General features: G+C 42.4%; 1 protein-coding gene across 5 annotated transcripts in view; it reads right to left on the reverse strand.

The window, feature by feature from the left end:
• Positions 1-582: 582 nt before the first annotated feature.
• STAC (SH3 and cysteine rich domain) overlaps positions 583-13095 on the reverse strand; it is a 150723-nt gene continuing 138210 nt past the window's right edge. For 4 of the 5 annotated variants that reach the window (XM_070577337.1, XM_070577339.1, XM_070577340.1 and 1 more), the window contains one exon: positions 583-5589. In XM_070577337.1, coding sequence (XP_070433438.1) covers positions 5491-5589 — 99 coding nt within the window. In that variant the 3' untranslated portion in view covers positions 583-5490. The remainder of the gene's footprint in view (positions 5590-13095) is intronic. The other variant, XM_070577338.1, reaches the window with a different exon arrangement.

A 13095-nucleotide genomic window follows, 5' to 3' on the forward strand; every position in this document is an offset into this window, starting at 1 on the left:
TTGATTACAGTCTTTCCCAGTAAACTCCAAAAATATTTATTTCACTGAAAAAATGACATCCATCAAAATGACCAAAGGAAAGTCCATGTCTTGAAACAGGCAGCTAGTGATTCACCATGCCCAGATTTAGACTGTTGGGTATGAATACATTTTATCAGTTCATTAAGTGGTATTCACCTCACTCGTCTTGGAGGAGGCACACACGGAGCTGTGATGTCATCCCCACCCAAGAGTGACTGCTGATTTCATTGTAATTTTTCTCTCTGTCAAGACTCCCTGACCCAATGTTGAAGGTTTTCCAAGAATATTTTTGGAAACTCTTCACTTTAAAGTGGTTCCTTTACAGTTTTCTCCATGGAGTTAGAGAAAATGTTTACTTAGGAAAGACCTTAGTGATTCATCCTAAATGTAGAGGTGGAAACTGTGGGGGAGAGCACTGGCATTTCCTCCCTCCAAGGGCTGGCATTAAAGGAGCCATTGGAGGTCCTTGCAAGGTGACTTTCATTTCTGTCCCACCATTTCTTGCTATGGACTTTCATGTCTTTGAGAGAGCACATTAGCAAAAATAAATGAGAACATAGATGACCTGAATACTTTAAGCATTTATTTAGTAGATACATATTTAACTTTATACACTGCAGACATAACTTTTCTTTTTTGCCAGAATTCTTTGAACATTTATAAAGATAACTGATATTTTAGGGCACAAAATAAAATGCCAATCAATTCCTCAAGCAGAAGCCATATGAACTGTATTTTCTGACCACAATGCACAATGGTTTTAATCACACACACACATGAAATAAAAAAATCTAAGAAAAAAATAAAAACTGTAATTACAGAGTATTTAGAAATGAATGAAAATGGGAAAACTTTAATACAGTCAAAGCTGAACTCAGAGGAAAAGTCATAACCTTGGATGATTTTTTTTTTCACCTTAATAAGGAATGAAAGTAAATGAACCAAGTACATAATTTCAAGAAGCTAGTTTAAAAAGAGAAGATAGACAAAGAAAAATATTGCCATGCATAAAAAAAGATGGGATCAGGTGAGTAATCTGAGAAACTGAGTAAATGAGGCCAGTGGAGGAAATCTGAAGATGATCCACCATTTTTCTTGGAAATAGGTATTATACTTTTCTAGGGACTAGTGTTTTCGGGACTTTAGTACATCCTGACTTCCATGAAGACATGGGAGTTTTTCAATAGCTGTTTAAACTTGATGATGAGATAATAAAAAAATCAGCCACTTTTTCATTTTTAAAAAGGAGCTATAAAATAAATTGCTATCATCTGGCTAAAATTTCAAGGTACAGTTAAAAGTTTCCATTACCCACAGGAAGATTGAGGACTATTTAAATTTCCTTATTGGAAGCTAAGAAAAAACATGTTCCAAGGGTCAAAAACACCAGGTGTTGTACAAAACACACAACAGAATGGCAACTGAGCAAAAGTGAACAGATTGTTAGAGGATGTCATTAAACTAGTTTTATTTTTTTGTCCGAGTTGTTTGTAAGGGCTTTTGTTTTGGGATAAATCTGTGGAGCACACCTGCTCACTCAGTTTCACAGGGCTACTATTTTGGGCGATGCTGAACTTTCTTTTATTCTCAGATTTATACCAGCCTACGCCCTGCTGGTCAGTATTTGCTAAAGCTATGGGAACACAATAAAGCTACTCTTACTCCTGAGTTTTCCATCCCTTGGGGACAGAGATCCCAACTTTCTCCTGTTCTCTACAGATTCAAGAGTAGATTGTCTTTCAGCCTTCATTTTTACTATGATTGTGCACTTTTGTCCTTTTCAAGACTTCATAGGTATCCTAGTGAGATGCAGAAAGAGAGGGGCCATCAGGGAGCACTGGGGCTCTTAGGTGGACCCCACATTATATGAGAATTCTCTACCGCAGTATTTTCCAAACTACGTTCCTTGGTGTGTTCTAGTTCATGCTAATAGGTGTTCCATAGTTTTAAATCCCCTTTTACAGATTCACCTTCAAAATTAGCAAATTAAAGGCTCTGAGAAGTCTTGATTGAAAAAGTCTGGCTCACTTTATTGAATCTAAGCTTCTTTTTGAACACACAACACTTTTTCACAGCTGCTTGGGCCTGGCTCTAGGCTGGGGCCAATAGTACGTTTCCTTCCTGGCTCTCTTCTCCTTGGAGCAGCCAGTGGCCTGGACTAGCTTTTGAACTTCCAAGATGTTTTCCTGCCTTTTAGCAGTACTTGGCACCAGGCTATTTACATGTGTTGTGATCTTCCAACTGATTTTATTTTTCTCCCTTTAATAGCAAAGAGGACTAGCTCTGATAAGCTCCTACCATGTGTCAGCCTACTAGATGCTTTCAATATGTAGCCCAGATCCTGGACTCTTCCTCTTGATGGGAGTGTGTGTGCATGTGGGTGTGTATGTTTGTCATGTAGAGTTGGGCAGGAAAAGTGGCCTGTGAAATCAACTGTGCTGGTAGCCAGTTGGACCTCTACACATAGGCTCTCTTTGCAGCCCCACTGCTCACATTAAAGGTGATTCAGATGTCTACAAATGATGGGGGTGAAAGAAGTTTTATTCTTCATCTTCTGGAGCACAGAGGAAAGTTCAATGGGTTATTAATTTCAAATTCATCATGATAGAATCCAAGTCCTACAGCACTGGTAGTAAAGTATAGGGCACAGCTCTCCTGGTTTAGCTGGATATGTGCCATCCCTTAGCTGGAGGCAGGGGCAGGAGGTGAGCGGGTACAAGACTGTTCCCTCAGACTATGAAGAATATCCCCCCAGATACCTTTTTTCTTCTTCATATTAGCACTTTCCCCTCCTTCCCTGTCCCCTCACCAGAGCCTGTATCCTAAGGTCTTCATCTCATCTCCATTCTGAAAGCCTTTCTTCCAGACATTTCTTGAGTCTTGGAAACCTTCAAGACTTTGGTAGGTAATAGCAATCGCTGTTCTTGCCCTTTCTGCAGACAGGCAGGAGGAGAAACAGAACTATGGCTCCTAAAATTTCTGTGTGTGTGTAAGCATTATGGCAATCTGTGCTTTGAGGAACATCTTGCTCTTTCTTTGATATCTGGATGACTCCAGATCTTTAAGGAATGCTATACATCTTGCATTTGGAGGGTTAAGCACCTTCCAATACCTGATGTTTGCAAAAACTGTTGGGCCTGGCTGTGCAGAAAGAGTATTTTTTCTCCTTTCTAACGCTGGCACACTTACAAAGTCCCTCTTTCAGTTATCTATTTCTGTATAACAAATCACTCCAAAACTTAGTGATTTTAAAAAAACAAACCATATTTATCTTCTCATAAATCTAGAACTTGGGCAGGACTCAGCAGGACGATTTCTGCTTGGTGATATCTGGGCGCTTGGCCACAGAAATGTGCGGTCTCTCCACTGGGTCTCTCCTCCATGGTGGCCTGATAGGAGATAAACTTAACATGGTGGCTCAGGGTTTCAAGGCTGAGTGTTCCAAATGATTAAGGCAGAAGCTGCAAGGATTTTTGAAACCTAGCCTCAGATGTGGTGCAGTATCACTTTCGCCGTATTCTATTGGTCATGTAAGACCAGCCCTGACTCCATGTGGAACGGAGTTACACAAAGGCGAGGATATCAGGAGGCAGGGATCATTGGAGGATCAGCTTGGAGGCTGGCTACCACAGCCTCCTTCTGTTCAACTTCAAAAGGCAAACTGATTTTTTAGTGCAAATTAAACTTGCATAGGATGTGACATCACTGTATCCAAAAGCTTCAGTGGATATTCCACCAGAAAGAAGAGATCGCGACACATGTTTTTCTATGCTCTTTCTGGCCACTGTGTTATCTTTATTAAATGGAATATTGAATTAGAGGCAAAGAATGTTTATACTCTGGCATTATATTTTATAGAATAGCCGTCATATCTTTCATTCTGGCTCTCAAAGAATCCATCTTGACTCTGTACATTCAGTTTTGCACATTGTGTCAGAGAGGGAGGAAATTCTGGATGCTGGCTTTAAAATGAGAGTAAGGCATCCAAACTACTGTGAAACCAGCAGCCACCCCATCTCAGCTCCCAACTTCATACTGAACAGTAACAAAAGAAATAAATGACGACTAATGATGCTTTGGTTTGGCAAATAATGTTTACATGCACAGATGCATCCACTTAAGTCTTTTCAAAACCAATTTTTCTAATGATTTTATTGCTCTGTAACAAAATAAACCAAACTGACATTGATTCCAAGGTCACTGTGAATTGCAGTTTAACTGTATTAATGACTAATAGGATGCAAGTTTGAATGCCAGGAGGAGGCTTGAGGAGGAAGGCATCACAGTATATTGCATTCTTGTAAACATTAGTATAAGTACAGAGTAATAGAGATTCCCCTAGTTGATGCCAAATAGGCCCTAAGTTCCTCTGCTTTCAGAGGGATGAAGCATTAAGGATTCTTTCCCATTTTACCTCTGCTAGGGTATAATATACTGCCCTAAAGAAGAATGGATTCCAATTTGGCTACTTTTCTCCTAAGATGCTGTTTTTCATTCTCCTCCATGTTTCTGGTTCCCTGTAAGTTGGGCTCAACCTCCAAAATGGAGTCCTACATGATGGCATGAGGGAAAAATGCTGCCTGCTCCCCAGCACAGAGCAAGTAACATAAAAATGGAGCTCATTATCGAGACTTTTTCCCACCTTCTCCTACCTAGCTCCATCTCCTTGGGGAAAGCCCTTCATAACTGAAGGGGCTGTATAACCTTCAATAAATAAGGGCTCTTTGCTCCATCTTCCCCCGACTTCGCCCTTTGTATCTATGCCTCGTATCTTGTTCTGTTACCTCTGTCAGTAACTAGAGCAGCAGGAGGGTGTGCCCATCAGCCATCTTTGGGCAGATCAGGTCTTTGCAGTTAGTGCCACGTCACCTTAGTCCTCACATCTAATGCACACCACCAGGATTTACTCAGAGGACAGAAGAGACAGCACAATCACAAAGTTAGGGGGCCTGAGGGGTACACTGGAATGTTGGGGGCTAGGAAGTAGGACTTCCTGATGCTCTGCTGAGAGACTGCTTGGGGTCTCAAATATGATGATGCTGATTGGTTGGGACTGGGGACAAAGGTCTGGAACCAGAATCACACTTGGCTGCATGGATCTGAGCCTCACACTGGGGCCGCACTGCAAACTTGGGGCACATTCCAGCAGGTTAACTTACACCACACAGACAGGGCGGGAGTTGAGTCCTGGCGGACAGCTGTGGTTGCTGCCCTGCTGCCCCTGCTGAGTACGGCGCTCCGCTCTGCCAGCCGACTCTCTCAGCTTCATCCCCTCCTTGGGCAGCCTGGATATGCTGTGCGATGGGCCCTCTGTCTTGTGGCTGTTCGTCCACAGTCTCAGATCCTTGAGTCTTGTCTCACTGTTTCCTGGGTGGCCGGGTCAGTGCGGCAGCTCCTCTGGGTTGACACAGTGTGAGATGAGGCATCGCAGCAGAGCTTGCCTACTGCAGAAGGAGGAGCGGCCAGCAATCAGATGTCTTCTAGGACATCGAGGGGGACGAGGCCTCTCTTCTTTCCACTGAGGACTCTGATAAAGCCGTCTTGCTCTTCTTCAGAAGTCACACAGATCTGAATGTGAAAGAAGAAAAAACCAAAAGTGTCAACAAGAAAGAAGTTAGAACTTGAGTTTGAATCACTGCTGGCTGAGGTCAGTGGCCCATCACACTGGAAAAGGGAGAACAGGTGCAGGGTGGGAAATTGTGGCTCTGTGAGAAAAAAATTGAATCACAAATTAGGCAGAACCCTAGGTTTGGAACTAGGCCCAGGCATTGAAGATTTTCTGATTTATGAACGAGGATCAATAAAATGGGATTGATAATACTGTGTCCCTCTGAAGAGTCACTATGAGGACAGAATGAGATAACGCTTATCACAGAGCCTATCATTTGGCATGCAATCAGTCCTCAATATGTTATTTAAAGATCCAAAATAACAGTTGCCATTTAGCAGGCTCCTGTCATGTGCTTGGAAGTTTATACATATAATATTAGGAAGTCAAAGGAAGCTATTTCATTCCTGGCCCCAAGCAAATAAATGCCAACATCTCCCATATTCCAGAGTAAGCCACCTGCGCTGCACTTAAAAATGAAGTGGCTAAAATCCATTTGGGTAGCCTTGTCACTCACCGCTCATAGGATACTGAAGGGCACATAAAGGTGGATATGGCCAGATGTAAATGAGAAGAGGTTTTCGAATAGAGCTGTTAGTGTGTTGTGAGTTTCTCCCGCTCGACCTGCTTCCATGGGTGGTGGGTTATGTCTTAGGTTGGATTCCTTAACAGAGCCTGAGACAAGAATTCCTGTACAAGTGACCTATCGAGGGCGTGCTCTCAGGAGCTGGGAAGTGAGGGAAGCAGGATGGGGCAGGAGAAGGAGCTAAGCAATGGTGTGGTCTCAGCTGGAGATGAGCCTCAGTCTGATCCTATGAGAGTCTTGGAGCATGAAGTGCACCATGGGGTTGTCCTACTTTGAAGCAAAGGATCTGGCCTTTTGGACTCAATGTCAGCCACTGGCCACTAGCTGATCTGGGGCGTGAGAGGCATAACCTTGCAGATGAGGCAGCTCTTGTTCCACCAAGGGGGATTCGCTGGAGAAGGAGCAGCTGTGAGTTGTTAGTAGCCAACATGGCAACTGGGAGCTGGGCACACATACTTAGTGAAGGGAGTGTGTGCAGGACACCAACAGAAATCACCAAAGTGGGCTCTTCTTTCACACAAGATGAGGGGCTTTAATAGGACACATAAAGAGCTTGATTTATGACTCCTGGTATGTGGGGCATACAATGGACTCATATGTGAATCATGTTTCAGAAATCTACTGTGTGAGAAATGTGAATGGAAAAGGACTCAGACAGTGAAGTAAAGACGGATTAATTTATAAGAGCAGAACATTGTGTTGACTTTCACAAAGACCAGAGGTGGGTCACTTGTGAGAGAGTAATAGCCTAGGAGTCATGTTAGATTGTACTAGAACCTGATGGGTAAAGTGAACCCCCAAAAGAGGGTGGACTATTTGATTTTCAAAAGTTGAGACCTGCCGTTGCCCATGACAGAAACACCACAGGTGAGAGACCTCAGTGATGGGCAGGGAGTATATGTCTTGTAAGAACCCAGAAAAACGCCTTGAGAGGAAGATTTACCTTTAAAATCTGTTAAAGAGTGAGTTTTCTTCTTTATTGAAATGTGCCGCAATTGAACAATCCTTAATAGAAGTTCAACCAGTCAGCAGCAATGAATAGCTGAACACCTGCCCCGTTGTGCAAGTTTGTTCTAGATGCTTATTTAAAACATGTTTAACTGAAATATTTAAATAAAGAAATCAAAATTGAAAACAACTCACTGACACATGCACACATAGATGTTGTATTGTGTTGATGCTGAACAGAGAGAACACTGGACAAGGAATCAGAAAACCAAAATCCTGGCCAGAGCTAAGAGCCTTAAACCATTACCTTATGCCTTAGAATAACTAAAAAATGGACTGCAGTTTGGGTCTCCATTAGTTTTGTGGGTCATTTTCAGAGTTTTCCATCATTTATATGAATAGTAAATTTCAGTCTCTTTAGCAAAACACCCGTGATGGTTCAGATGCGTGTCTATATATAGAGTAAACCTCTGCTTATCCTTCTCTCTCTTAGGATTTCAGTGTGGAAGAGAAACGTTGCTTGATGGAGGCAGTGGAAGAGTTGTTTGGAGGTGTCGCAGAAACAGGAGGCCAAGAAGCACAAACGTTCATGATTTGTTGGATATATTCACTTATTTTGCGCCTTCTAGTTGGCATCTCTAGAGTTATTTGATTTTGGGAGTCCTTTGTAAGGACGAGGAGCTCTGCACCCACTATGTACAGCTTAGACAGGTTTGGGAGCAGATAATGGGTAAGTAAATGAAGAAGTTAAAGAAAGTTGAAAATAATGAGTACAAATGGCTGAAAAATAGGCTTCAGCAGCTTTCTCTCTACCCAGAAATGAAGGTCTAGAATTTGAAATTCTGGTGGTACAAATACTAACTTTCCAAGTTTGAGAATCTAGCATTTTAGGAAGCAACGGCAAAGTTGGAAACATTTCCTTTCGTTAGAGGTGGGATGGAAAGATCAGTCCAGAAGATTAATTACAGGGAGAAGAGAGGGGGAAGGGGGTGGGAGCCAGAAGAACTCCTTTGGGTTGGAAGGCCATGAATAAGTGACCAACTTGTCTTGATTTGCCCGGGACGTTCTCAATTTTCGCACTGAAAGTCCCCCGAAACCAGGAACTTCCTCATCCCAGACAACTGAACAGTTGTTTATTCTAGCAAATGTGTTACTCATCACGCTGTCAGACCTACTTCAATTGTCTAAGGACCTTTAATTCCCCACTTTCTACATTCGTTCATTCAAGAAATTTTTATTGGGTGCCTACTATGTACCAGATACCATTCCAGAAGCTGAGGAACTAGCAGAAAAAAAAAAAAAAGAGAGGCAGACCAATCCCTGCTCTCACAGAGCCTGCTGAGCAGAACTGAGAGGCAAGAGCTTCATTGAGTAATGACCTATATGATGAGCCTGAGGGCCAGGCCTGTTTTAATCCAATTATCCATTGAACAATACTTAATAAACCCACTGACCACGTAAATCATTAATATTTTTTGAATGAATTAATGAGTGAAGAAAAGGGTGCTGATGTGAACATGTATGGCAATCTGATCTAGCCTTGGGGGTAAGGAAGACCTCCCTGAAGAAACAACATTTAAGCAAAGAGAGGGAGGTATTGTGGGAGGGAGGGAAAAGAGTAGAATAGGAACAAATTCCAGGATCAAGAGACTGCGGCACTTTAGAGTGACTAACTAGAACAGTGTAGCTGGAACAGGGAGTTGGAGGTGGTGAAAGGTGCGCGATGAAGCCAGAAAGGCTGGCAGGGTCACGAATGTGCAGGAAATGCAAGGCTTGCTAAATCCCCTACTTGACCTTCTGACCTATCTCATTGACTGGAACCGGGTCAAAAGCCAACCACTAAAATAATCACCAGCAAGGGGAATGGAACCAATTCAATCAATTCAGTTAAGGTTTACCTGAATCATGAACCATTGAGATGGACAAGAGAACAAAAATCAGGGCTTTGCAGATGGGAAAAGGGCTAAAAGGACTATTGGTATCTACCAACTGTTGAGGATTTTTAAGTGGAGAGAGGAGCTGGTCAGATTTATTTAAAGCAGCTCTCTTTCCTCTCTTCTGTCTTTTCCTCTTCTCACCTCTCCTCTCCCTTCTTCTTTTGTTAACCATTGTCTCCCTTGCCTCTCTCCCGCCTTCTCATCTTCTCTTCCTTTTTCCTCCTCTCTCTCTTTTCTCTCCAGCCAGAAGCCTTCTGAAGGTTGCAGCAATTTTCTTCTCACTGCTGAAGAATCCTAACTTGTCCACCCAGCTTGCTGACCATGGTACAGACCTGGCTCGGGCACATCATGTGTGCAGCAGTGGTGAGCTGGGCATCTCAGTACCAAGGTAGAGACAGCACACACAGAGCAGAGGCACCACTCACACAGCAAACCTTCTCCAGCCAGCCCAGTGCTTACCTAACTATCACTCCCAGCTACCACCAGCCCCTCAGAGACTTTGCACTTGTAATATGAGACAGATAGTTTATGGTCTTTCAGCTTTGAAAGACTTACCCCATTTCTTTCCCAATCTCATGCCCCAAAGCGTAGACTCTTTGCTGGATTGCAGGTCCATCTCGATAATTAAACTTTAACAGTCAGCATGCAATCTTTGGTCTCTTAGTCATTATTATTATCATCATCATTATTATTATTTTAACGCCACTCATCCACGTTTCTGCTCTGGTTTCTGAATTTGTAGCTCAACCACCCTCCTGCTCTCACGTCCCTCAATTCTTAAAGACTATTAGAGTGGACTGGATTTTCCACTCTTGTCTCTACTTGATATCTGATTGCTGATCCACTCCTAGGACCTCTGCTTCTTTTCCTGTGTTGCCCCAAATTATGCTACCTGCTGGTTAAGTGTCCCTCTTGACCCAGTCCCATTTAGGTCCTAACTGGCTAAAGTCCTACAGTTTCTTTTTTTTGAGGAGAAAACTACAGAACTTTGACTGATACAAAATCTTGAATCCATGAAAGAACATGATCATATTCCTGGATGCTAAGATTAAATGTAACAATGTTAATTCTCCCTAGTTCATTTATAAGTTCACTTTCAAGTTCACTTCACTTCATCAAAAGGCATTTTTAATTGATAAACACAAACTTTTATCTGGAAGAATAGCAGGAAATTATATTTTTTTCATATAAATATATATACATACATGCACACACTTTTTTAAGGTACATTGATGGAAACTCATTCCATCTAACCCACTTCTGGGAGCACATATGCTAATAACACTTAAAGTTTTCCCTTGCATTGCCTCCAAACTCGTTAACATTCAAATGTGCTGCCACTTATAACTGAGGAGCAGTCATTTTATTTAAAAATATTTCTCCCCTAGCAATCCTGGATTCAGTCTTCCTCTCAAAATATCTATGAATAATGGGGGTGGGGGTGGGGAAGAAATGTTATAACACAGAATGCCAAGATGGATAGCCATTCCAGAAGCTGATTGGAATTTCCATAAGACCTTTGGAGAGGAGCTCAGTTGATGACTGAGGCAAGTTGTGCTGCTGGATCAAGGACAAATCTCTGAGCCTAAAAGATGACTCTTCCTTCATGGTCTATCCCACGCTCAGAGATGCAGCAGCTGCCCTGAGCAGAAAATGGGGTAGCCATGTCTTGATACTATGGGCTCGACTTCCTGACGTAGTCAAAATTCACTTTTTCCCTCCCATTCTACCCTCCTCCCCATCAATGCTTCTCTTTCTACATTTATTGGGAAACGACAGGAAGTAGGGGAAAATTAGAGGTGGCACAAGTGTCTCCTGTGAGGCGAGGTCTCAGCAAATAAAATACAGCAAGTGGGAGTGAAGACAGAAAGACCATGGGATCTTGCATGAAGAAGAAAGTAGTTTATCATGTACTCCAGGAGTTTAGAATGTTGAGGCAAAAAGCAATGGTGATAGAACCAAATCCTAACTCAACCCAGCAGACCAACATTGAATGAATGCCTCTTAGATACCAGAAGTTAGTATGCGAGCAATGCATGACTACCTAATCCTCCAACTGAGTATACTTGAAAACCCACGAGTGGACGCTGAGCTAGACCACGCTGATGCACTCATCTTCTCAGCTGGGAAACCTCAGCTCTGCACTGATCGCTCCCTGTTCTAGGGTAAGTAAATTGCTTGAGGCAGATGCCATTGGTTGATATCATCAGTCATTTCTGCCCTTTTCCATGCAGCAGAGTCCTGACTTTTGTTCTTTTGTCCATCCCTACCTTATTTGACTCAGGTAAATTCTAATTGGTCCTAATCTGTTTCTATTCTCCTTGCTAGTGATTCTCTTAGTGACTCCCTTGAGACTCAGTTCCAGCCAATGAAACAGGATGGAATATCTGCTAGGGAACTTCCGGAAAAGTTTGTTTTCCTCTTAAAAAAGAAGCACTAGGAAGAATATCTCTTTCCTCACCTGGAAGGGTTTCTTGGAGTGGCTGCAGCTATCTGTGACCACTAGGGGAGGTGGCTGATATTTCAAGGATGGCGGAGCAGAAGGGTGGAAGAATCTAGATCCCTGACCATGGGATTAAGCTGCTGAATTTTGAATCCAAAAACTTCTCTGTATCCAGACCTCTTATTACGTGAGTAAAATACACCTTTTGAGGTCCACTCAATTTGAGTTTTGTAAATTGAGATGTGCATTAGTTTACTATTGCTGTTGTAATAAATCACCACAAATTTGGTGGCTTTAAACAACACAATTTATCACATTGCAGTTCTGTATTTCTTATGTCTGGTGGACTCAGCTAGTTTTCTCTGCTCTGAGTTTTATGAGGCCAAAATCAAGGATTCAACAGGGACTTTTTTGTTCTTTTATTTCCTTTCAATTCCAGACTCACTAAGGTTGTTGCCAAATCCGGTTTTTGTGGTTGTAGGACTGAAGTTCCTGTTTCCTTGCTGGCTACCAGCCAAGGACATTCTCCGTTTCTGGGGACCGCCTGTATTCCCTGACTTGTGGCCCCTTCCTACATCTTCAAATCCAATAAGGGTGGATTGAGTCCTTCTCATACTTAATCTCTCTCTGACCCACCCTTCTTCATCATCTCTCTTCTGACCTCTTCTGCTGCATCTCTCTGACTTCAGCCAGACACATTTCATTGCCTTTAAGGGCTCAAGTGATTAGATTTGGTCAACCTAGATTATCTAGGATCTTGCTCTGTCAGAGTCCATAACCTTAATCACATCTGTGAAGTCCCTCTTGCATGAAATCTGCATTAGTTTCCTACAGCTGCTGTAACAAATTACCACAAATTCGGTGGCTTAAAACAGTGCAAATTTATTATCTTGCAGTTCTGGAGGTCAGAAGTCCTAAAATCAAGATGTTGGCTGGACTGCATTTCCTCTGGAGGCTCTAAGAGAGAATTGGTTTCCTAGCCTTCAGCTTCTAAAGGTCACCTGCATTCCTTGGCTTCTGGTCCCTTCCTCCATCTTCAAGGGCAGCAGCATGACATCTTCGAAACTCTCTCTCTCTCTGACCTCTGCTTCTGTCATCACATCTCCTCTGACTCTGACCCTCCTGTCTTCCTCTTATAAGGACCTCTGTGATTACATTGGTCTCACCTGGATAATTCAGGATACTCTCCCATCCTTAACTTAACCACATCTGCAAAGTCCCTTTTGCCAAGTAAGGTAACATATTCAAAGTTTTGGCGATTAGGACATGGGGCTGTTATTCTGCTTACCACAAGATGAAAGGATCAAGACTGTTACTATAAGACATTAAAAAAATATTGCAGGAAATATATGTTTATGTCTGAAAGAAAAACTTTTAGACATATTGGATGCAATAGGTTGAAGGAAGACTTGACCTTGATGTCTTAAGGGGAGAATCTCTTGAGATGAAGAGATAATGTAATGAGATGCAAAAATAAGATGCTGCAGAGGAAAGGGGGCTGATTGAGAAGAAGACTACAAAGAAATAAGCACTAAATTAAAATCTATGTTAG

This window comes from Equus przewalskii, chromosome 15, assembly GCF_037783145.1.
Source record: "Equus przewalskii isolate Varuska chromosome 15, EquPr2, whole genome shotgun sequence".
In the NCBI taxonomy this organism is placed as follows: domain Eukaryota; kingdom Metazoa; phylum Chordata; class Mammalia; order Perissodactyla; family Equidae; genus Equus; species Equus przewalskii.